This window comes from Falco peregrinus, chromosome 7 (assembly GCF_023634155.1).
Source record: "Falco peregrinus isolate bFalPer1 chromosome 7, bFalPer1.pri, whole genome shotgun sequence".
Taxonomy (NCBI): domain Eukaryota; kingdom Metazoa; phylum Chordata; class Aves; order Falconiformes; family Falconidae; genus Falco; species Falco peregrinus.
In genome coordinates, this window is record NC_073727.1 from 9514312 (window position 1) to 9540178 (window position 25867).

General features: G+C 37.0%; 1 protein-coding gene across 6 annotated transcripts in view; it reads left to right on the top strand.

The window, feature by feature from the left end:
* ARID4B (AT-rich interaction domain 4B) overlaps positions 1–25867 on the top strand; it is a 93526-nt gene that overhangs the window by 35218 nt on the left and 32441 nt on the right. For all 6 annotated transcript variants that reach the window (XM_055810677.1, XM_055810676.1, XM_055810680.1 and 3 more), the window contains exons 5-16: positions 190–280; positions 4599–4678; positions 7056–7147; positions 9391–9529; positions 13186–13265; positions 14024–14097; positions 14953–15098; positions 20804–20876; positions 21959–22053; positions 23180–23277; positions 23492–23759; positions 24772–24944. In XM_055810677.1, coding sequence (XP_055666652.1) covers positions 190–280; positions 4599–4678; positions 7056–7147; positions 9391–9529; positions 13186–13265; positions 14024–14097; positions 14953–15098; positions 20804–20876; positions 21959–22053; positions 23180–23277; positions 23492–23759; positions 24772–24944 — 1409 coding nt within the window. The remainder of the gene's footprint in view (positions 1–189; positions 281–4598; positions 4679–7055; positions 7148–9390; positions 9530–13185; positions 13266–14023; positions 14098–14952; positions 15099–20803; positions 20877–21958; positions 22054–23179; positions 23278–23491; positions 23760–24771; positions 24945–25867) is intronic.

The window sequence follows — 25867 nt, forward strand, 5'->3', positions numbered from 1 at the left end:
TTATTTTAGAGGAATGTAAAAGAAGTTTTGAGGGATACAAATATATCCAATTGAAACTGGAAAAATATGGTATATTTAACATAGGAATAGGTTAGAAATTAATTTTTTTGTTGTTTGCTGAATATAAAACTATTAACTTCATTGCCTGTTTCAGAAGCTCTCCAGTGCTAAGTGGCTTTTGTATTTTAGGTAGGAACTGTTGTGGAAGTGAAGAATCCAGATGGAACATACCAGGAAGCAGTTATCAACAAATTAACAGATGCAAGTTGGTACACTGTAGGTAAGAGAAATAATTCATGTATCTGAATAACAATAAGCCTGTGACCTGGACATATCTTAAGCATGGTGGGAGAGATTTTTTTGGAGATGCCTAGGTATTCAAAGTCTGTATAAAAAAACCCTCCAAAACCTAAACATCTTAGTTTGGGTTTTGTATAAGAAACGGTACCCCTCGCAATGTGAAACTGGGACCCCAAATAAAGACCTAGTAAATTGCTCTATAAATTGGTAACTGCTTCTTAGATATTTAATATACTACTGTTAAATGTTCTGGAGCAAAGTATGCTGTCATAGTTCCTTGAAAAAGGAATAGAAGTGCTTTCAAAATGTTAAGTTGCAGTACTTATTTTTCGCTATTTTCAGGCCTAATCCTGGTAACAGCTGCTGTAAAAGCAGTGATAGCTTGTTTTTTAAAGAAGTCTTCTCCCATTCATTTTCCTTATTTTCTAATGTGACATTTCAGACTTTAGATGACGTATCCATACATGCCCACAAGGAAATATACATATTTTTCCCCTTTAAATATGTATTTTAAATTTATACAACATGGGTTTGCTCTTTACTATGTAGCAGCAGATTAGTCTGTCTTGGGGAAAACTGGTCAGCTGTAGAATGACAACATGTATTCCACCTGTGTACTGGTAGTCTTAAAGGTATACAGGAAATGTATTGATTCTTCAGAAACTACGTATTCCTGTCTTTGGCACGTAACTGGGGCATGGGAAGATGAAGACCAGGTCTTGAAAGAACCTTAGCGAGACAGTTGTTTTGAGATATTGAGGTTTGTTGTTGATGAGGCAATGCTGAACAACTAGGGAAAGACGAACTTTCCTTAGTCATAGTCCTGTTGGAAAGGAATAGAGCTGTAAGTTTACTTAAGACCTTTCAGATACGTGTTGCAGAAAATATATCTGTGTTCTTGTTGGAGAAGTAGAATGTATGAGTAGAGGAGAGATCAGGTTAGGATGGGGTGAAACATGAGGTATAAAGGCAAGGATTAACATTACAGACAGTGTTTTGGTAAGCAGTATAGAAGTGGATCAGATATGAGTGCTTTTAAAAACAGAATGGTATAGCTGGTGTTAGAACTATGTTGTGTTGTATGTTACGCTTCTGAGAAAGTGTGACATTAGAAGTTCAGCAAGAAGAGTAAGATAGGAGTCCGTGCAGATTAAATCTTGAAGGTAGGTTGCATGGAGTTGCAGTCTCTAAATCAAAGTAGATGTCTGTCAAAAATCCTGAACTTGAGAAATACGAAGAGATGTAAGAGTTGAGACTGGAAACCATATTTTGTAGATAAAAGTAGACAAAAGCATGTTGACCTTGCAGAATCAGTAAAAGTAGCACAGCTGCTGGCTGTGTAAAAGCACTTTGAGAGAGAAGTAACTCTAGCAGTGGATGATTAGAGTAATCTTTGTCAGGAGGCTGAGTGAAATGAGACTGAAATTATCTTTACAGACAGTGATGACTTTGCAGATCTGAGTGAAAGTCCTACTTCAAGGGAGTTGCCATTTACCAGATTTCAGAATTAGCGCGTATCTTAACCAGCAGTTATCTAATGTTGTCCGAGCACTTTTTTGAGAAGTATCTTATTACTTATGTTGCTAATGATTTTGTGGCTAAAACGACTATGATTTGGTGAAAAACCTTGTGAAGGGACAGACAGAGCTGAAGTAGTACCTTTCCAGAAGCTGTTGCTTAAGACTGTTTATGCCAGTGCAGCAGAAGCATGGAATAACCATTTTGGGGCTGCCTGAGAACACTTTCAGCACTGAAGTACAAGCAAGGTTGCTTTAAGATCATCCCTGTCTGTCTTGTATTCATGAGATGTTGTCTGAATAAAATTGGACATCAAGTTAGGTTTACATGTATTTTTTGGTGCTACTACTTTCCTACCAAAGGAAGATAGCAACTAAATTAAATTCATAAAAAAAGCAATAACCCCAAACAAAAAAACCCTGGCAGACCAAAACTGGTAAAGCCTTTTACAGTTACTATAGCATAGTTATAAATACATGAAGTGTCCTTAGTTAATTTGCCTGTCATATAAGAATTCCTCAAAAAACTTGAGGTGTTCCAATCCTGGTAACTAGATACTGTTTCATTAGTCATATAAATGTGTGTTTAGAAAGTTTAAATGATATTATTAATGTTTAACTCTGTGTTTACTGGGGGGGGGGAACATGGGATTGCTTTACTAAAAATGTAGAATTGTGCATGTTCAAAATTAGTCTTATCCCCTTCTGCACTTTTTTGTCATTATATTGCTTTTTCTCAGAATTCAAAGTGGTTTTATTTTAATTTGGTTGCCTTTTTTTTTTTTCCCCCTTGCAGTTTCAGAATAGGTGTTTCAAAATGCATTACACTCCTGTCTCCTCAGTAGATTGTTTTGAGGATGTTCCATTAGATTAGAATGTCATGCATTGCAGCCGTATGTGCTATGCTGGCCACACAAGTCTTGCAGGGAGGTGAAGCTTTTCCTTTGAATGAATTCATGTTATGGAACAAGATTAAGAATCCCTCTGGCAGGGAAGAGGCCACAAGCAGATTACCAAATAGGACACATAATGTGGCTACCTACCTAGCTCTGAATAGGTTTACCTCTGTTGTAGTCAGCTTATCCCTTGAAGTGGATAGATTATTTTTTTTTTTAATCTGTCATTATGTAAGGAGACTGTTAGGTTAATTAACACAGACTGAGTTAGGAACCTGCTGCCTTCTACTTCACTTAAACAAGGGGGGGCTTAATTATGTGTTGACCATTTGAGGTGCAGCTCCAAATCTGTGTATTTTCTTGTGCTGTTCCTGCCCTTGATACTTCTCAACGAATTTTGAAATGACAGATGGGCATCTATAACTGATATTTTATCACTAAACAGTACTCCACAATTACTGTAGTACAAATAGACTGGGGAATGGTAGTTACAGGGAGGGAAGTTTGTTCATCATCAGTACTGAGTTTTGCATAGGGATGAAAAATGCTCAGAACTAGGTAAGAGTGACTTTCATATCAAATAAATACCAATAAATAATTCTGATGTACCTTGTTGCTTTTTGTATTTTTTAATTTAAATTAGTAGATGTTGAAAATAGAGTATAGCACCCACTATCTGAAAGCCAGACATGGCTGAAAATTAATCTCTCTGATCTTGCCAGGTATCTTTTGCTGGTTGTCAGCCATTTTCCTAACACAGTTATTTTGACTCTTGTTTGTGAAAGAGTTTACATATTTTTAGTTTTCTGCCACATGGTTGAATTCTTATGAGACTGACAGAATCAGAAGTACTGTTGACGGACAGAAGGGATTATTTGAATGACGATGAAAGACACATATTAAGAAATCGCTGAAACTTTTTAATGTATTATTTTAATCTAATCTTGGGGTTGTTTTCATGCCCACAAAAGTCTTCAAGGTCACTGCAGTATGGGGAAAAGAATGTAATTGTTATCACTGCTGGGGAGGGGAGAGGAGGTCAGTTCTTGTCTCACTGAACAGTGCAGGCATAGCCTGAGAGTTAAAACTTAGCACCAAGTTTTCCTCCATGAAGCAGCTGTAGAAAATTTGATGAAAGCTTACTTCTTACATGGCTAGTTTATCAGCTTCTGAAGATCCCACCTTGAATGTGTGCAGCATATTTCAAGATTCAAAAGTATAAAGCATACAGCTGAAGCCAACTGTTACGAACTTGGTTCCAGTTGATCCTAGTGATAGCAGAGGTAGCAGATGGAAACCAGGAGCTCCAGTTCTCTCACTACAGCGGGGTTTGATGATTGTCTGCACTTTGATGGTCATCTTTCTTAGACATTTGTTTTATAGCACGGTTGAATGAAGTCAGCAGAGAAAGGTGTTGAACTATCACATGGCATTCAACTGTAACTTTCTTTCTGAAAATACCCATTTATGTTTCTCCACAGTAAGCATAGCTTCCATTTGAATATTTTAGAACTCCTGGTTATGTAATAATGTTCTGTAAAAATTGAAAATGTTTGCACAATGTTTTTTAAAGTCTGGCATGCACTGTTTTTTAATTTTATGTCCTGATCAATGAGGTGTCTGCTCAGCTGCTACTTAGGATTGCATTTAAGATATGCAAGCATGGAGTAGCTGTGGTGAGACAGCAGCTTATGTATTTGGTCAGTATGTGCAGATGCTTTACTGAATGTGCAGTAGTGTCCAGGTGCAGCTTTGTTTTAAGCCCTGGCTGCAGGAATATATCTCATCCTTTCTGACACCTAAATTGATCACTTAGCAATATCTGGATTTAAATAAATAAATAAATAATCTATTTTTCCTTGCTTCTCTTCCTGCCTGGTGACAGTATTTGATGATGGTGATGAGAAGACTCTTAGACGCTCTTCCCTGTGTTTGAAAGGAGAAAGACATTTCGCTGAAAGCGAGGTAATTGAAGAATTTTTATGCGACAACTTTTTATTTAGAAAAATTTAAAAGTGCTATTTTTAGTACCTCAGTATTCAGTATGTTATATACATCCATGCTACTAAAAATGGGGATTATGTAAAATACAGTCTGCAGGGTCTGGCTTGCTCTTTTTAAAAATCAATATTTAAATCAGTTTAATTTCACTAAATCGTGTAAGTTAAGCAACAAAATCAGAATTTAGTATTTTTCATTTTTGTATTTCTAATGGTGCATAGATTGTAGATCACACAAAAACCTGCAATCACAGAACTACTTTGCTTTATATAAAAAAAATAAATCTGTAAGTAAAAAAATCAAAATACGCTACATGAACAAATTTACGTAATTCTCTGGACATAATTAAGTTCCGCTGAATTGTACATAGATGAGCAAGTGTAATTTGTAGTAGCTGATAAACTTGAAAGATCGGTACTTTTCTTTTAAAAGGCAAATTATAAGTTGCTGTTACCTGTTAATTTGAAGACAGTTACCATTATTTTGAAACTGGTTCATGTCTTAAAGGTGACTTGCATATTAAAGTATACAGACATTTGTAGCAAATTTCAAATAGTTGAAATTTCAGAATGAGGGTTACTCCTTATTACATAAAACAATCTGAACTTGATGGGCAGATTTATGTAAACATGTTACTTACTGGAAAGCTACTGAAGACAAGGGTTCTTTGCTCTACATAAATATGTTTTATTGTAGTCAGCTGAGCTTGTTGCCTGCTAACTGCATTCTTGCGAAGGTTCAGATACCTTCTAGAATCCTAAGTCAGGATTAAACACATGTAAAGAGGAGGGCCTAATTAGATGCCTAAATCTGGATTCAGATATAAATGCCATAATTTAAAGATTGTACTGTTCATTTGATTAAATACCTTTAAAATTTTATTTTATTTTGTTAATGATCACCACTCCTGAAAATTCGATTGCTTGTGTTGCATAAATACTATTTTAATAATGGTTTCAGGAGTATTACTTTATAGTAAGCAGGTTGACAGTTTTAGTGTGTGTGTATATATATTGCTTTGCAATGCGTTTGGCTGAACAAGGGTAACTTCACATTATTCTGTCGGATTCAAGAAACCTTACATTCAGGTGACTCCTACCTTTTATTTTATCGTCATTCTTACTGTCTTAGCTTTTGATGTCTTGCCAGAAGTCACTGATATGCAATTCATTGTCACCAGCCCTCAATGAAATGTATGTTGTGTATTTCTAATTACCTCATGATTGCATAGCTACTCAGCAGGGAAAATTGCATCTCCAGTTTCTTTTGTTATTAAACCAGTGCCACACGTTTGTCTTGTTCTGATGTTGCTTTAGCTTGATCTCTGACTTGCTGAGTGTGTGGGATCTTTCAGTGTGTCCCCCACACTCCGAAGTAATCATGCATTTACTTTAAGATTTAAAAAGCCAATTTTATTGTCTCTATGTCCAGTTCTGTCTGAAACAGAATACTTCTGAGATTCTTCTTGATGTGTCACGCTTAAAAATGCATACACAACTCAGAAGTGTAATTTGAAGGACTGTGTTTACTTGGGAAAGCTTTATGCCTTCTTTCAAAGAAAGGAGTAAGTGCCTATAGAAAAACCCTGTGTACCAGGAACCTTCAAATCTGGAATGGTTATAATTTAAACAGATGACAGCAGTCTCAGGGAAGGAAGATACTGCATGTCCATGAAGTCCTCTTGATGCTTTAGCATTTTGCCTGAATGGAGAACGTTCTTTCCTTCTCTCTCTCTCTCTCTTTCTCTCTCTCCTTTGGTTTGATGCTAATATAGCCTCAGTTAGCACCTTTTCAATTATCAGTATAGCAAGCTCTTTAAAATTGTTTTAGAATTTTTCTTTCCCATATCAAAATCTGAATTACTAAGAAAAATACAATTAACTTGTGATGTTTGCTGCTACTGCTACTGAGTTATCTTGCAGTTTCATTTCACAGGGGACCTTTGTTCATTTATAAGTAGATGACTGGGTGTTTAATCTGATAATAGGACAAGTAGAAAATTCATCCTGTAGAGATAATACTTAAATCTCTGCGTTTGAATGGTCCAAAGGCAGGACTTCTGGGAGGAATTGTTTGTGTGTTGGACAAAAATTAATTATTCAGGGATGTGGAAAAAGTGTTTAAAAAAAAAACAAAAACAAACCCCAAGACAAAACACATTACCTTTTAAAATTAAAGCAGTGACATCTCTGCTGAACTTTTGTATTTCTTTTGTAATGAGAGAGTGTCTCTCTGTTGACAAAAATTACTTTAACTAGGTTATACAAACTTATGATTTGGAGAATAAATTATGCCAGATGTTTTTATATATGTGTGTATATGTATTTTTTCATTTCAACAGACATTAGATCAGCTTCCACTCACAAATCCTGAACACTTTGGGACTCCTGTTATCGGAAAGAAAACAAACAGAGGAAGGAGATCCAATCATATGTAAGTCTAACGTCTTTGCATCTGTGCTGTCTGTATTCAATTCTGAAGCTTTCAGCGTGTGTGGAGTTTTATTTTGCGTGCAGGCTTCACATTGAAAAAACAGGAAGCCATATGAAAAGCGCTCAAACTGCAAGTCGGTTTTGCGTGTATTGTTGCATGTAAGAATTACAAGAAGTTTTTGTGTAATCAGTATTTAAAATAGTAGTGGGTACAGGCAAAAGTGTTTTTTCTTGTTTTTGTTACTTCAGTAAAAAAAGAAAATGGCACACCAAGTGGAAATGTGTTGTTAAGCTATATTCACAAGCTTCTCTGTAGTAAAGTTGGTATTATAAATGTGTTGGACCCAAATTAGACCCATTACAATGCAGCCTTTGTCCACCTGTTATGAAGTCTTTGTAGAAGGTACCAGAATCTTCATGTAGACCTTTGGTTTCTCATTACAAGGTCTCTTAAGGGCTTTTAGAAATAGGTGAACAGTGTTGCGGTTTGCAGCAAAGCTTACTGATAGAAAAACAAAGTTCAAGAGTAGCGGCCTGATTTCCCAGGTGCCAAACTTCTTGGTAGCTGTGATCTTGAAAAAACAGTTTTAAATACTCCACTGACTGTTCATCTTTGTCAGTTGTGGGTGGGTTTGGTTTTGGTTGGTTGGTTGGTTGGTTTTATTTTTAAAGTTTTGCTGTAGTAGGGGCTGGGGTAGAAAGGGGGTTTTCATGCTTGCATTACCCTTTCATGCTATTTTTGATAGCTTGAAATAAATATTGCGCTGTGTATATAGAGGTACTATAAATTTACTCAATTACTGGTTTAGTAATTTGTGACGTATTGAAGGGAAAAGATGGAAGAAGCTGGCATATACCACAGAGAATGTGATTGCAGCATCCTTGGTGTCTGTGGCTGGGTTGTCCTCTCTGTTTTCCCTACCTGTACAGGACATTATTATGTCAGAAACAAAACATTTAACTTATGATTAATATTGTCTGAACTGAGTAAAAAGACAAATTGCACAGATACTGATATAACTGAACTAACTTTACAGTCTTTCTAAAATAACCTTGGCTTTCTTTCTAGTCCTTTACTTCTTTTCCCACAAGAGATTCTCAAACGCCAGAAAGCAGCCTGAAAGATTTTTATACTGTATTTTAGAAGAAATCACTACTTTTTTAAAAGGAGGTTGAGGGGAAAAAAATCAATGCTTTATTAGCCCTCCAAATGATGACATAAGATTAGGGTGGGGAAAATCAAACATAAGTCACCTTAGACTTTAAATCACTTATCTTCTGTTACACAAATGCTGTGAGTTGTCTGTTAATATTGAACTTTGTACTCAAAAATTGTTTTTTGTAAAATGGAAAATAGCTTTTAAAATTCTGCTTATTGTGCTCGTTGAACACACTGTGTGTTTTCTGAGAATTAACCTTCAAAGTGACTAGTAAAACCATATATATCTGGAGAGAGCCAGGAGTGCTGAATATTTATTTATTTATCCATTTATTTATTTTAAAATCAGTTGCAGGTGATTTTAATTGGAATAGTTTTGTACATGTAGACTCCCCGTTGGTTAAAACCAGATGCAACTTTGTACTGGAACAGTCAAAACAATGAGCCAGAACATTTTTTAATCAAAACATACTTGCACCTTTGCTCATCTACTTACATTGCAGCACTTTGTTCAATGTGAAATTGAAACAGTCATTGAAATGCTTCACTGCATATCTTTAGAGAACTGTTCCAGGATAAACAGACTACTTTTTCTCTTCGCTATTCATCTTCATAGCTGATGTTTCTTCTTCAGAGATTTGTCCTCTCTTAAAATAGCTTTTTATTCTGTATGGCTGTTAAAGTAAAAGCATAGTGAGATTAAGAAGAAAACCAAAATGGTTTAGCATAATGTTTGTCCAAAACTGCAACCGCAACAGTATTACTGAACAGTGTTTCACTAGGGCAGAATTTTAATTTTGAGTGTCCTGACAGTGTATTTCATTTCTGTTCTTCCGTGTGGATGCATGGTGGTGGTTTTGCATGTATTACATGTAGGTGTGCATTTCTGGGTTTGTAATGTTTGAGTTTGTGAAGTTGCTATTATAATATCCTTGTAAATACTTCCATTCATTTTAATCCTAAAACACGTGACAGACAATTCAAGTCACTATTATTTATGCCTCTGACAATTAGCTTTGGATCTCCTGTAATTATAATAGCCAAGTTTTGAATAGTTGAGTTTTAAGTCTTTTTCTGTTGTTTAGTCCTGAAGAAGAATCTTCATCCTCTTCCAGCGATGAAGACGAAGATGATAGGAAACAAAGTGACGAGTTATTAGGGAAAGTTGTGTGTGTGGACTGCTTCAGTGTGGATAAAAAGAAAGCTCTGTGGTTTCCAGCCTTGGTAAGAGTTTCATATTTTTTTATTATTATTTTACAAATTTTAATTAATTTCCTAGGCACCAAAGAAAGGTGGGTTGTTTGGTAGGCTTTTTCATTTTTGATGGATTAATCTATTTTTATTAGAACTTAATACGTTTCTTCAAATCGGACTGTATCATAATAGTCAAAGGCAATATATATGTAAGTATGTTTCTTTAGAGAAAGTGATTGCTAAGGTGGCTTTATTTTTTCCAAACAGCCATAATTGTTGACTAATTCCAGCTTAACAGCGTGTTTAGTTGTTGAACTAAATTTGAGGGTATTGCATGTCATCATTCTAAACTACCAAGTTCTATGAAGGAAGAAAGTATAAAGAAGTGCAAAAAGAGGGGAAGTTCAGTGATTACATGGGTGTTGTTTTTCTGTGTTCTATATAAACACATCTGATAATATAATGAAATGTTTTTTCTTTGTCACTGTGGTAGATAGGAAATTCATTGGTAATTCTCTACTTTAAAATAACATTGTAGTCTTTTAGTACAAATATTTTCTATCTTTCTTTATTCTGGCATAAAGATAGTTATAATAAAATAGATTAAATATATTTTAATAATAATTATAATAAAATATCACTTAGTCTAAGGATTGCATATACACTGACTCATATTTGGAAATTAACATTTTCATATGTGGTACCTTCTACTACTGTGCTTTTTAATTTTTATTTTATTATGAATTATAAATATTTGAATATTTCTCCCTGGCAATGAAAGCTTAAAAAGTTTCTCTGATTTCAGGAAAACTTGTGCTTTGCTTTTGGAAAGATGCCATCACACTTAACCCTTAGTGTGTGCAGTAGTTCTCAGCTGCAGCTTTCTACTTGCCACCTCTGGCGGCTTGTAGTGTAGTCCAGAGGCTTTCCAGCAGGACTTCTGTTGGAAAAGTTGGTGGGAGAGAAGGAGTTACTGCAGTCTTATTTATTTTTTTTTTTTTATAACAAGGGAGAGGGCAGAATATACAGGAAGGAGATGCCATGTTAATGACAGCTTTAGCAGAGGCTTTCAGTAATAGACAAGAAAATCGAGCTGTTTTTTTACTGAAAGCTGTCATCAAGATTGATGCAACGTCGCCTGCCTCCTAGCCACACTCTGAGAAGCGGGCAGCAGGACTGGCTTGAGGTGGCTGATGCCACACTGTTGGGTTAGCGCTTGTGGTGATGCATGTGGCAGGTGGCAGTTTCCATGCAGTCCCTCTGGTAGGTATTGTGCTTGCATGGGAGTGATGTAGTGCTACTCAGGGTAGCTGTGGGTCAGACCTTAAAAATGAACTGAATTGTTGCTTAGGCTCCCAGGGTATACTAACGATACACACTGTTATTTCTGTGGGTTTCATTTGGAGATTGGAATAGCTCGTTCTTCATAGAAAGCTTCCTGCGATGAATGAGAAGCAGTAGGGGGATAAAGTTTGAGGGTGGAGCTCGTTAACTCTGAAATAGCTTATCCTAGATTAACTGTTATTTTAGTAATCAGGTTTATAGCTCTGCAAATAAACATCATATTGCATTTAACCTGAAAGGTTGTGCCAAAGAATAGATTTATGCCCCAAATAGTTTTTTTTTCTTTTTTCCTTTTGTAATCCTCTCCCCTGTAGCTATACCTCTCCATTCTTTTACCTTGTAAGCAGGTTACATCTACTGTTAACAACAAAGTAATTTTATCTTATTACTGATAAATTTTGCTTTAACTTTCTGTTATGCTAATTATTAATTAATTATATTGTGTGCAGATAAGCTCTGTGTATAAGCACAGAGGAAATTGTGCAAGTTTATTATGTGAAAAGACGTTCAGGGATTAGTCTAAACCTTTACAGCAAATAACAGTTCAGATTAGTAGTAGAAACTTTGGATATCAGTCCTATAACCTGTCGCTTATAAATGTAGAGCTGTAGAAATCTAAATCTGGTAAGAATTATTCTGCAGACTCAGTGACTGACTGTTGGTTTTATCCTGCATGCATGGGGTTTTTGTGGTTTTTTTCTTTGTTTGGGTTTGTTTTGGGTTTTTTTTGGGGGGTGGTGGTGGATTGAGAGCAATGGCTAATTGTAACTGCAAAAAGGCCTGGCAGTTGCTCCTTAATGTCAGAGAGTATGATTTAGTAAGCCTTATAGCATTGCTTCATTTTAATGTGTACTTAAAGGCTTTTGGAAGGTGCAGCGAGGAAATCTGCTTGCAGCATTTTCAGAAAATTGAGTTTACATAGGATCATCTCCCTCATTCTCCTGTGATTCAGTGGAGTTTGTTTTGCAAAGAAATTTAGAAAACTTGATTCAGGCAAAATTGAGGTGATGTTGCTTGATGTAAAGGCACTAGATGAGGTTGTTGTAAGCTGTTTCCCAACCTCTGTATGAATTTCTGAATACTGAGATTTTGATGCTTCTAGAAAACCAGTAGCTAAAGCCAGAAGGACCTTTCTCCATCTTCAGAGAGCCAGGAGGTTGCACCGCTCTGTTTCAAAGGGGGGTGCTAATCACTCTCTCTTACCTTCACCAACTGTTGAAAACTATATCTCAAACTGCATTTCAGTTAGTGAGTTGTAGTTTTGTAGTTTCTTTGGAGACTGTAGAATGCATTGCATTTGGAGACTGAGGCTGTTAAGTCTCACTTTTCTCGAGAAGCCTATTTTTAGCTTATGCTGTGTGATGCGCAGCTCTCCAAATCAGTTGGAACTTTTGACTTTACCTTCTAAAATGCCATATGGCTGGTGACCTGTGTAAGGAGGGAAAAAACATTTTGTTGTGCAGTATCTTTGTGTGTATGGTGGAAAAAGTAGGGCTGAAAGGAGCTGGTCTAAGAGAGAAGAGGTATTTACCAGGGCTAAATTAGGACTGCGGTCATTTGCTGCTCCTTGGGGTTTTGTAGCAGCTAGAATTTTCTTAACTTTCAGGGAGCTACACAAGTTTTGAAAGAAGAAAGATGAGTGATGGAGGGGGTTGCTTTTCTCTTCTATAACTCTGGAAAATTAGTATTTATTTTTCTTTTAATGAAATTTCCTGAAACTTTTTAATTAGTAACTTCTATATTGGTTTAACAAAACTTAAATAGCTTTTAAAGTTGCAACAGATAATTAATATGTTATCTCAGTGCTAGACTTGATTAGTCTACTTGAATTAAAGAATCATAATATCTATCATAATACCTATCATAATACTTGTACTTGAGGCACTCTTCTCTCCTAGGTAGATAACCTACGAATCCTCCATTATAAAACTGTATTTCATAAATCCTGTAGGCATTTGTTTTTGAAACTGTGTGTGATTACATCCTTGCAATTTCTGGAAGTTTTAGACGAGGTCTCCAGCTCAGTTGGCAGCACTTGGTGGAAGTTCTCTCCTTTTAGGATGAGGAGGAGAATAAGCTGTAGTGGCGTGACAGGTACCTAACTTTTGTCAGAGTGGTGCTCTTTCTTGTCTCTTGACAGCAGCCGTCAGTTCCCTCCAGGAAGCGAGCATGACCTTGTGCATTCAGTAATTCCAGGAGGTCACCGCTCCTGTGTTTTGAGGGATCTCAGTGTTGCTAAAGAGAAATGAGCCCAAAAGCTTTTTGAGAAGCATTGGTATATATTATTACTCTCTTGTTTTTCTTTTTTCTCTCTAAACTTTGCATTTGTAATATCTCTGCAGGTGGTTTGCCCGGATTGTAGTGATGATATTGCAGTGAAAAAAGATAATATTCTTGTTCGCTCTTTCAAGGATGGCAAATTGTGAGTAGAAGTTGATAACTGAATAAAATCTATACCTGTCAAGTGAAATACTGTATGAGATGTGTTGGGTAAAGCATTAATAACATTAGAAAGCTCAGTAAGGCACTGCCAAGATTTTTCTAATGTTTAGAAAACTGTTAACAGCCTGCATTTTGATGAAGATAGTCTTGAACTTTGGCATTATTAATAATGGGTTGCATAAATCTTACCTGTCTTAGCTTTAGTTTCATTGTTACCGTGGTGGCAAACAAAGCAGTCTTTCATGACTTTGAGAATGGCCTGAGACTCTCCTGCTCTGGTTGGAACAGAGCGCTGCTTTTCAGAGATGTGGCCATAAGCTAATCCAGCTACAGGGGGGGTGGAGGTGTGTGCATGCACCACATGCACACATAGAAATTCTTTCTTTTTTTGTGGTAGTAAGGCGTATGTTTATCTCAGTCTAGACTACAACTGCTAGTTATCATGTTCTCTGAAAATAGATTTGATAGTACTCAAAGTAGGAAAGAAAATAAGAGAAACAAAGAAAACCGGACTGTGTGGCATTTGCAATAGAATAAGGAACTTTGTGTTCTTAAGCTCATGTTGGTCAGGGAGGGGGATTGATGGTGGATAATAGAATTCTGTTTTTCTAGGTTTCAGTTTTTATTTTAAAAATGGCAGCCATTTATTGTGCTTGGTTCAATTTAACAGAATGCTTTTACAGAAAGGATATTGAAATACTTTTTTTTTTTTTTTTTAACACTTTCTAAATTATCTAGTGTTTCTGTGCCAAGAAAAGATGTTCGGGAGATTACTGAAACTTCACCAAAGCCTGATGCTTTGTTAAAACAAGGTAAAAATATCTTTCTATGAGAAAGCACATTCATATGTATTTACTTTGTTATGTAAATCGAACTGAATTTATAGTAGATTAGTTTGTCTTTAAAATGCTAAAATACAGGATCTTTTCCTATAGCATAATGTATTTAAGGAGAACACTTCTTAAAATCTAGAGGAACTTTTTTTAATTAAAAAAACCCCACTCTACTGCACTTGTTTTAAATGCAGACATGCCAAACAAAGGATATAATCATACAGTGCATGCTAGATTTATAGGTTATTAGTGTTCAGTCTTTTGCATTAGACCTTCGTATAGAGTTATGCTTATCATAATACCCCTAATAGTTATAAGTTGCGTTTATGCAGTGTCAAGAAACTGGAATTGTGGATTAATTTGAAAGTTTGAGTTTGTATGATCAGTGTCTTAGAATTAGCTTGTGCATATTGCTTTCTCCTTCTTGTTGGAATATATATATGATTAATATATATATGTATAAATATTTATGTATGCATATAAATATGTACGTAAACCACAGTGAAAACCTGTTGGAGTAGGGGTTCCCTTAAGTAAATTTTCATATATGCCCTAATACAGAAGATCTTTATTTGTGTCTGTAGACACTAACATGGTAATAAAGCTAATAATAGCTCTGAATAACTTGATTTGCAGAGAACATTAATCCGGTTTGGCTGAGGAAGACAAATAAGGATGGACAACACAGTGTTGTTGTTGAAGTTCTTTGAATTTGGGGGTGGAATTGTTAATTATCAGTATTTCTTCCTTCTCCTGTGTGCAGCCGTTTTTTTTATTAAATGTATGGTCAAACTGATACTCCTGCATTGCTAACAAATGCTGGTCCTTTTACAGCTTTTGACCAAGCCCTTGAATTCCATAAAAACAGAACTGTTCCTAGTAACTGGAAAACAGAATTGAAAGAAGACAGCTCCAGCAGTGAAGCTGAAGAAGAAGAAGAAGATGAAAAAGAAAAAGAGGATAACAGCAGTGAAGAAGAGGCAAGTGATAGTAAAGGGCATAGATACACAGCTGATAAAAATTAGCGAGACTGAAATACTAAAGTAGGTCTTCCGAACATTTGGGAAAATTTAACATGTTAACATTGGCAACATTATTATTTCTCAGTTTTCAAAATCTTTATTTAGCAAAGATCAGTTAATGTAAAGATATCAACTTGAAAATCTTAAATATCTTTGAGTCACTGAGCAAAAAACGTGTAGTCAAAAGACTGAGTTGTTAGGTTCTAATGATAAGTAGAAATCAAAACTCAAAATAAGATCCTTTTTTAGAATCTTTGTATACCAATCTTAATGCGGTAGCAGAAGGGGTTGTAGTACCTATTAGGGACTGAGCAAGATGAAAGGTAGATATTGGTGTCTGCTGTCCACATGCACGTTGTTTTTTCCAAAAGAAAAAAGATATCTTTACTTGAGTGTATTTCTACATGGAACCCAACTGCTAGGTGTCAAAGGTCTGGCTGGGAAGATCTGTGTAACTAAAACATATTTAAGTTGTTTCTGTTAAAGGATGTGTGGTGCTTAAATTACTTCAACTGTTTTGATAAATTTTAATCTTTCTGTTTTCTTTGAAAACATCAGCATTTATGTCTTGCAACTGTATGTAAATCCAGTCTGGCCTTTTCTTTCCACATGCGGTTTCAGTATTGGAAGGCCAAGGAGGTTTTTTTTGACTGACGTAGAACTTGGGGTTTCTTACAGTGATATTAATTGCTGGGCTGTAACGTCAGTTATGGCCCAGATGGGTTTCCAGTTTGTAGTTCACTCTCCCTCCAAATAAACAGTTGTTTGCCCTTCTATAATAATAATGCAGTGTGTTGTAGCGCACAGAAGGGTATAGTTTCCCTCCACGGTTTGTCCTGCAGCTGCTTTGTTGTGTATCATGAGTGTGTTGATTTATTTTCCCCTTTGTGGCCATGGAGTGAGATCTGTGCATGCTAAAATCATGCTGCTGTAAGTAGCTGCTGACATAAATGATGATAAACTTTTCTGCTGGCTATAGAGCTGTTGCCCCAGTATGTTCCCATGACTTACCACACATTCCAAGCCATGGGGAAGTTTGCTACCTTTTACAGAGGAGCTCCATCTGAGAAGGCAGCTCTAAGCTGTAACTGACCTGTATTCTTGACATATTTCAAAAAGAAACCAAACTAGGCTGGCATGGTCCTGTGGTTGTCCTCTCCTTGCTTGTGTCTCTGTCACCCTGTCCTCCTTCCCTGCTCCCAGATTGCTATGCTAGCCTACAGCTGTAGGTCCTGTTGTAAAGCAGATACTGCAAGTGGTTTGCACTGTTCTTTCACTGCTTCTAGCTGTATAAAATGGAGTTTACTGTTTTCAGAGTGGTGAAAAGTGAAGAGATTCTGAAACATTCAAATAGCTACCAAGAAATGTGAGGAGCTGTACCTCTCTCTCATCCTGGTCTACTGAAAAATTGCTTCACTACAAGCTATCTCTTTGGCTACCTGGTGGAAAGAAGCAAAAGAGCTTTCAATCAAGGCATTAGCTCATGCCTCCTCTTCCACCTTTCTTCTCTTGTGGAGTTTGGAGTCCTGCCTTGTGTAGTTTTATAATTCTCTGTTCTTTCCTCCCAATCTCCTGTCCAAAAAAACCCCAGAGACACGAGGATAGAAGAAAATACATGGAAGGAGCTTCTATTTCACAGCAGGCTGTGAAGCTGGAAGAGAGTGGTTTTTGAATCTTCTATTTCCTCTGTACCTTCTGGTGGTACTCAAAATCTATATCTGCTCATTATCATTTTTTCTCGCACTAAGGTCTTGGAGCTGTTCTTTAATGTTTTACGCAACTGCCAGTAACGCAGGAGACTGAAATTGCCATCAATAGTGGAGTTGTAAAGGAGAAACTGAGCTGGTTTGGGTCTAAGTGGTTGTTACAGTCCTCTCAATACATCCTCCCTGGAGATTGTGGTGGTGGCATACCAGAAGATGGTGTTCCATCTTTTATTCATTCATTTCTTTATTTTAATATTTGCTGGGAGATTGCGAAAGTGTGAAGTAAAAACTTTGCCACCTCTCCATGCTCATGAATTCATTCTGCCTCTTCTTTAAGCTCACAGGACATTAAGTGGCTCTGATCAAAAGTTACAAAGCCCAGTTTGCAAGGGGCTCTGCTCTTCTTAATGTGTTGAGAAGCAAGGAGTACTTCCATGGGCTCAGCACAATTCCTGAACTTTCAGAGCAGGTTCATGTCCAGCAGTGGGCACTAAGAATGTAGATAGGTTTGTACCCATGCAGGTTGACACATGATTTTTATATAGTGACCATTCCTTCACTACTTTTAGGTGAAAAATTCACAGTCTTTAGCTACAGTGTTTGTAACTATTTGACCTTGTACCCTTTGTTCATCTCTCTAGCTCCTCTTAGTTGCCTGTGATGTTGTAAGAGCTAGTCTTCCCATGTGCTAGACATGAAGATCTCATCTCAGGCAAATGTTTTGGGATTTATTGTGACATCTCTTGTGATAATTTCTTCTGCAGTACCCAGTGTTTAAGTCACCTGTTGAACTAGGAGGTTTCTAAAACAGAGGCAAAATATTACACACACACACACCCCACTTTTTTTTTATCTCTCCACCCACCTTTGAGCAGTTTCTGCAGCTTCCTGTCTTTATGAGTTTGTGCCTGTAACCTGACTATCAGGCAGCATCTCTTCTCAAACAGGATCTGTGGGCCTTCTCTTGGGACTTTTGTCCCCACCTGCAGATTGTTCTGGTGCTTTCCAGGACATGAAAAATTCTCACTGGTGGCCTTCAAGCCATCTGTAGGGTCCTGGTACCCATGAACCAGAACAAAAACAAGCAAACAAAAAAAACCCAAACCAAACAAAAAAACCCCAACCCACCAAACCCCAAAACAAACTCTTATATATGTGACCTCAGGCTTCATATATAGATGCTCCTATCCTGTGTGTATATATATATATATATTCACACACACTGTCATAGATACATAGATGCTTCCGTACATATCTTTAGAGATAGATAGGAGTAGACATGTAAATCCTCATTGCTTCTCTTCTTAGGAATTGCCTTCCCCCCGCCTTTTTTTTTTCCCCAAATGCAAGACTGGAAAATGGCCTTCCTTTCTTTTACTAAATCTGATGGTAGGTAGTTGACAAGGACCCTCTTTTCTAGTGCTGCACTGTAATACTGTGTGAATTTTATGTGTTGCAAAAACCCATGTTGCTAATTTTCTGGATTGCATTATCACACATACAAACCACTTTCTTTTTTACCTTTGTGACATGGACAGATACATTAGATACTACAGAGTGATTTGATAGGATCGTGGTTGTCTAACTTAGAAGTATGAGGATGACAGAGTGTGTCGTGCCTGCTTCGAACCGCTAGCTAGGAAACCTTGTCTGACTTCTTGATTAAGAGATTCTGTAAGTGTTCAGAGACTATTAACAGGTATTATTATCATAGTATAATATCTACTGATTTTGTAGAGTCTGAGAAAGTGAAAATGCTTTTCAGCAGCATGCAGGGTCTTAAGCTTCCCTGCTTTGCACACTTTCTTAAAAATTTGGTTTGATCTCCATTGGGAAAATAGTAAAGGAGTATCCACCTGCCATTCTGGCACCTCTGAATTAGCACGTTTCATACTCTTCAGACATTGACTCTTATGGTGAGAAAGGAGTGGCAGTATTTTATTTGGCTTCTTCATCACCTTTACTTTAGTTCCCTTAATATGTAAAAAGCGTATATTCCTTTTTAAAAGCTTTGTTGGGTTTCTGGAAGTTTTAGTTCAAAGACTGCCCCACCCCAACCCCTCTGCAAAAAAAAAAAAAAAAAAAGAAAAAAAAAAAGCTCTGTGGGACCATTTTCTTATGGCGAGTGTTCTCTTGTTGGTGAGGAACGTGAGAAACCCAAGTAAGTGCTCATGATCTCTTTGCCATGATCCAGCATATGCTGGTAAAAGTCCTTTCAAAGTACCTGTCATGTGAGACTAAAACAGATGAAAACAAACTCCAAAACCCTATCGATTCCATCAAGTCATTTGTTCTCTGTGGCATGCGAAACACGAATGCTCTTAACCAGGCATTTGTCTGTACTGTGTGCAGGGCTGCAGCATCACCTCATACCTGTTGGTGAAGAATTGCTAGATATCCCTGGTTTCTGGTGCCCCCCGCCCTGTGAGGATGCATCTAGCATACTGGCTGCAGTTCTCCCCCCAGCCTGTCCTCCTTGCTCATTGAAGTGGCCTGCTCAGAGCTTTGCTGGTGTGCTCGGTATCGGATAGATAGCTGCTCATCACGTAATGCATCTTGCAGATACTTCCCTCTTGCGTTGCCTTTGCGAGACTGAAATATTTTCATTGCATTTCTGTTGATAATTATACCTAAACGACAACTGTTTCGTCATGTTGTGAATACTGGTTCTCCATTTTTTTGCCTGCTCTGGTATGTCCTCCAAGTGCATTTAATGGAGAAGAGGATGTATAGAATAAAAAAACCCCACCCTACTCACTAGTAGTAGTTATAACCTTCCTTGACATTATTTTCAGCCATCCATCTTGTTATTAAATAGCTTCAGCAGATGTTGGGAGGGTTTTTTTTTGTTGTTTTGGGTTTTTTGTGGTTTTTTTATGTGTTTAATAATGATACTCTGTTTCTATTGATTTCTCAACTGTCTTGCTATAACTTTAAGGACAATATGTTTTGTCCCCTTGCTTCAGGGTAGGTGAAGCTTTAATATTTCATACAAAGAGACTGCTGAAGAATGGAAAAGATAAACGTGGAATGAAAATGCACTAAAGAAAAATAATTTCTTTTAGATTTACTCGATAACTTTTATTAGTTATTTTTGGAAACTTTACAAGGTAGTATTAAAGAAAAAAGTATGCAGAAAATTAATCAACTTGTATTTAGCATGTTGTTTTGTAGTAGCTTAGTCATCAGAATTTCTAGGAATTCTGATTATATTCATATCTTATTGCTACTTGGTTGTGGCAAGTCAGATTTCCTAAGGAAATTATCTAGGGTAATAAAATAAGCCACAGTGCTTTGTTACGAAACTCCACTGTTTATTAATCTAAGTAAATCTAATACAAAGGTTTATTAGTGCAATGAACTGAACATCCGAAATATTTATTGTTACTTCAGTTCTGGGATCCTTCTCACCATGCGTTCAGCCGGTACCCCATGGCAGTGTGCACGCAGTGCCATTGGCTCTGGTTTGCCAGTACTGTGGATTAGAACTCTTAAGAACGTGCAAGAACCATTTTCTCTTTCGCTTCATCCCTGAAAGTGACATAGTGTATCCAAGTATCAAGGAGTTGCTTAATTAACTACAGTAGAAATAAATCTGAGATTTCTGATACAATCTCTCGATCATTAGTAGTGGTGTCTCCCAGACTTCCTTCATAAACGGACAAAATTGAAATGCATCTTGATTTATGATACCGCTTACAATACTTCAGTGATCAATCAAAAACTCAATTTCAGTGTGTCTTCACAGTTAGTTTTATGTATTTTGAAAAACTGTAGTCTATAGAACTTATTTCCATGTGAGCATAGCTCTGAGAGTGTATGTGTATGGCATCCTGTCGCTGACTCCAGTAAAACAAATTGGATATTTGAACCTAAATGATCACTGCTGTGTGTTTCTTAATGAAGGACTATAACTCAAAATGGTGATAATTTCCTTGTGTGCATTACTTTACACAGGAGGAAATAGAGCCGTTTCCTGAAGAACGAGAGAACTTTCTTCAGCAGTTATACAAGTTCATGGAAGACAGAGGTAGGCATTTTAATCTTTGACTTGCAGAAGTTGAAGGTAGATGTATTGCTTAGCAGTACTTTGAAGAATTGGGTCTGTAAACTAGTAGTGCTTTGCAGTTCAGATCTGGAAACAGTGAGGCTGTATTCATCACTTCTGACTCGCCTGCTATTTAGAAGTCTGTCACTTGACTGTTCTCCTAAGATACAGTCAGTTCCTGCGTTCAGAAATAAATGGATAGTACTTCACATGTTTATTTTTTCTACTGTGTACTTACAGTGTTGCATGATAAAATGTAATACCCTCCATTATAGTGATATATATGCTCAGTTTAATAATGTTAAAATACTTAAACAAAATAAAATTAAACCACCACCACCCTTCTTAGGATCACGGAAGAAAGCATTTAGTTTGTGCTAATTTTCTTGTCTGAATCCAGATCACTTAAAAGCATGGGTATTATCAGTAAGGTAAATTGTAATGTTTTTAAAAGGAAATGCCTTTTATTATATTAAACCTTTATCAGGTATTTATACACTGCAGGAAAAGTACAGTGTCTGTGGAGGCAGGGGTGAAGGTGATTGTACTTAAATTTGTATTGTAACTGGTTAATTAGTATCTCTTTAATTACATGTGAAGATGAGTTGAGGAACTGTTTACAAAAGATGACAATGTGGTAGCTACTGTGAGTACAGTAGTTTAGGAAATTTCATCTCTTTGCAGCATTGTGGGATTTGTTCTTTGGGGGTATTTTTTCTTGGTTGTAGTGAAGGGTTTATGCTGGTATTTGTAGATAAAATTGTTTCAGTGGGTTAAAAATATGTATAATATAGGTAGCAGGAAAAGTTGCATCATTTGTGAATGTTCAGTAATATATGGAAGAATGCATATGTATGAATTAAATTACAGTACTGAACTACATGGAAAATGGGTTAAGACTCGAGTTTGTTTGGTTTCATGAAGAGACCACATCCATGAGATGGTTAGAGGGAGGGGTTTGCAATACTGTATTTAATAGCGTAGTAGTGCATATGGATGGGAATTTTATGTTACTCTGGAAAAGAAACCTTCAAAACACTGTATATAACTGCCTTTGTTCATAGGGACTCCTATTAACAAGCGACCTGTATTAGGATATAGAAATTTGAATCTCTTCAAATTATTCAGACTGGTACACAAGCTTGGAGGATTTGATAATGTGAGTATTAGTATGATGAATGTTCCAGAGCCGCAAAATGTGAGAGGATGCTGTTTATTCTTGTTTATGTGGTGATAAAAAGAAATCTTACACAGGAGCTTTAGACATACGAAAATTGAATACTACAGCTGCGTAAGACATCCTGTGTAGCTCTGAAAAACATACTTTAACAGGAACCAGAAACTAATTATATTCTAAATAAGTTACACATCGACTCAACATGTTTAATTATTGCTGCATAAAATCATCCAGCATGTGTGGTTTTGTGGTATCTCAAGAAATGTTTGTCTGATAAAGTTGTTACCTCAGGAAGTGAGAAGAGTAACTGCGTAATAAAATCTCCAAGACAAGGGATCTAGTTTAAGGTCTGATGTGAGGCCCTTAATTCCCATGTATTCTGGGCAATGTATAGAAGAATGTGCTGACTGGGATTAGCGGGATTGGTCTTGGAGCAGTAATTGAAGCATGTGGAATTCATGGCCAAGCAGGTTCTGTTACTGCTTTGGACCACTTCCCATAAATTTAGCCTGCCTGTTGAAGGAGGTATGTTTGTGCAGTGACACCTTTCTGATGGACAAGAGAGGATCTCGTACTTGGGTATTGCAGTACCTCTGCTTTACCTTCACAGATGGTCAGAAACGAGCGTGTCGCGCTGTCACAAAACTTGGACACCAAAGGGCATATTAAGGACATAATGAAAGACTGGTAGCCACTGTATCTGGTGCAGTACCGCCAGGGCTGAGTATTGTTAATGCTTTGAATGCATGTTTTTCTTTACAATTTAGTTAAAATTCTAGCTCTGATAGTTAAGAATTACTTTAAATATAAAATAAAAATGATGTACTGTTTTTTCTGATCTTTATATTTTCTTTCCTCCATTATATGACCACCTGGAGAGGAAAGTCGGCTGTGACTTACTGAAATGCAGAAATGCTAAATTGCTTAAATTAGTTACATTAGACTACAGTTTGCATTACAGTGAAATACTGTATGTGTGATAAATAGTAATTTTATAGGTCAGAGGAAATTACTTCTAATGATTTTGCAAAGTTGTAAACCCTGTTGACTTTTTTTTTTTTGTGTCAGTGAGTTAATTCAGAAACCATGGCTTCATTTTCTTTAACAGATTGAAAGTGGAGCAGTGTGGAAGCAAGTTTATCAAGATCTTGGAATCCCTGTATTGAATTCAGCTGCAGGATATAATGTTAAATGTGCATACAAAAAGTAAGTAATAAAGCTATGAAGTTTGTGCTCAAACAGCACTAGAATGAACTGCAGTGATCCTGTGGTAGTGATAATATACATGAGGTCCATAACTTTTTGCTTATAATACAGTTTTTTAAGGTTTAAACATCCTGTTAATGTTTAGCTTCTGCTAGGTAGCATGCTCTGTCTTGAAACAAACTTGCTTATTGCAAGCAATTTTTTTTCCTTTTAGATATCTCTATGGTTTTGAAGAATATTGTACATCAGCTAACATTGAATTTCAAATGGCATTGCCAGAAAAAGTGACAAGCAAGCCTTGTAAAGACTGTGAGAAAGAAAAAGAATTGAAGATGCGTGAAGAACCAGAGCAGGACGTAAAAGAAATAAAAGTGGATAAGGAGGAGCGCAAGCAGGAGGAAGTAGCAGTAGTACAAGAAGAAGAAAAAAAGTTAGCTGAGAATGATAATGACAGCAAAGAAAATGATGAGCCCTCCATTCTGGTAAAATATTGTAATGTTCCTGTTACATACTGTTATAATGTCAGGTGGTGTGTTGATAACCGTGAATTTATGTTCAGATTGAAATCTCCGTAATGGACTTAAACGGGGCAAAAATGTGCTGTAAACCTAATTCAGAACAACACATTTGAGCCATATTTATCCCTAGGTGCCTGCTTTAGGGGATCATGGTGTGAAAATGCCTGACTTGTTAGGAAGCAGCTGCAACATTCCACTTGTTTGGGGGCCTCCGAGGTTAAACAGAGACTAATTAGTGTGCAGCATTATCGCGATCTGGGTAATGCATGCCAACAGCTAACTACAGTGCTGATATTTTTATTTTGCATTTAGCCATGCTTTTAAGCCCTTATAAGTCTTGCTTTTACTTCTCAGCGCCAGTGAAGCCAGTGAAGCTCTACAAAGACCTGGGCCATGTGATGTACACAGTAGTCTAATGTAGTTCAGTAGTCCAGAGAGAGAAATGTTCATAGCTTGTCAAAATCCATTCTTGACTCGGTGGTTTTAGCAAAGGAAGTTCAGGGCAGTGAGCTGATGTGCTACACTGTGCAGACGTAGCAGTTTGCTCTGGAAGCAGTGTAGCTCCTCAAGTCACTGTGCAATACAGTGTAATGCTTCTGCGTCTAAGTGTCAACCAGCCCTGGCTGGTCTGGTGGTACCAAGTCCAGGGTGAATGCCAGGTGGGCCAGTACTGATGCCTCTGCATCCTGAGTGAAAACACACCCTGTGAAGTTCATCTTTAGGGATTGCTTCGCAGTTCAGGTCTAAGAGCAGAATGCCTGTATCATTGTGACAAAACTAGCGAGGATACTGGCTGCAACTTTGAAGTCTGTTACGTTTACTTTAGTGTTCAGTGGACGTGCTGTAATTTTAGAACAAGCCCTAGACTCTAGATTTTTTTGTTCATATGACTTCAGTGTATTTTGCCTACCTTTTCTTGAATATTTTTTTATTTTTATTTCACCCTGTAAGTTAACCAAAGGTTGTATTATCCCAGGGAAACAAAAAAAATTTGCCAGATTCTGTGTCTACTCAGCCTGATCAAGAAAAGGACTTAAATGTAATCAAAACTGAAGATGAAACCAAACCAGAAGATAAAGAGGAGGAGAAGATTAAAGAAATGGAAAATCCTACCGTAAATGCAGACACTGAAGAAAAAGAAAAAGCAGGGTAAGTTGCACTGTTTATAATCAGCTAAGGCATCTGATGCGTGCTAATTAAATTTTACTCCTGTAATTTGAGCTTCAAGTCAGACATCCCTGTCATGAATTAGACTCTTATCTTCCAGCGACCTATGTGTTCCTAACTCCGTCGTGATTAGGGCCATTGAAGTTTGTGCATCAAATCTAATTTAAAAAAAAAAAAGACAGCCTAAGTTTTTACATGGTCCAGGCCTAAATATTTATAAGCTGAGTGAGAAAAGAAGGTGTAAAGCATAGGTGACTTTGATTTAAGACAAAAATATTGCAGCCATTGCCAGTAGTATTTGCCTACTTCAATTTTGGTACAAGTATAGCACAAACTTGTGTTTTCCAGCTTCTGCTGTTGGACAGTGGTGTGTTACGGGTAACATGGCAAAAGATGGGAGTACCTTGCATCACTCTGACAGCTTTGCCACTGGGTAGGCATGATACTGGCAGGAGTCTATTGTGCAGTCCTTCAGACAGGAGTTTTGGAAGTAGGAAGCTGAAGTAATGGGGGTGCTCAGGGACGTGTAATCAGTGGATGTGTGCAGGAGATCACTCATTTCCTTGATGGAATGGGCAGGTTTTCCTGTTTCAGTGCAAAAAAACCCCCACAAGTGTTTTTCAGCAGCCACGCGAAACAAATAGGAAGTTTAAAACAGAATACACTCCTCACTAATCCCTAGCGTGTTAACAGTTTATATTCTTGCAATTAGGAACCTCATACAGTATGATTTCAAGTGATAAGAACACAAAAATGGCCCTTACAGGTCAGATTAAAGGTCTCTTAATACACTATCTTGTATTCAAGAAAAAACAGTAACGGATGCGTAAGGAAGAAGCTATTGCAAGCGGGAAGGCAAATAAGGACACCACCTTACACTTTCACAGCACTCTGTGTATCAGGGA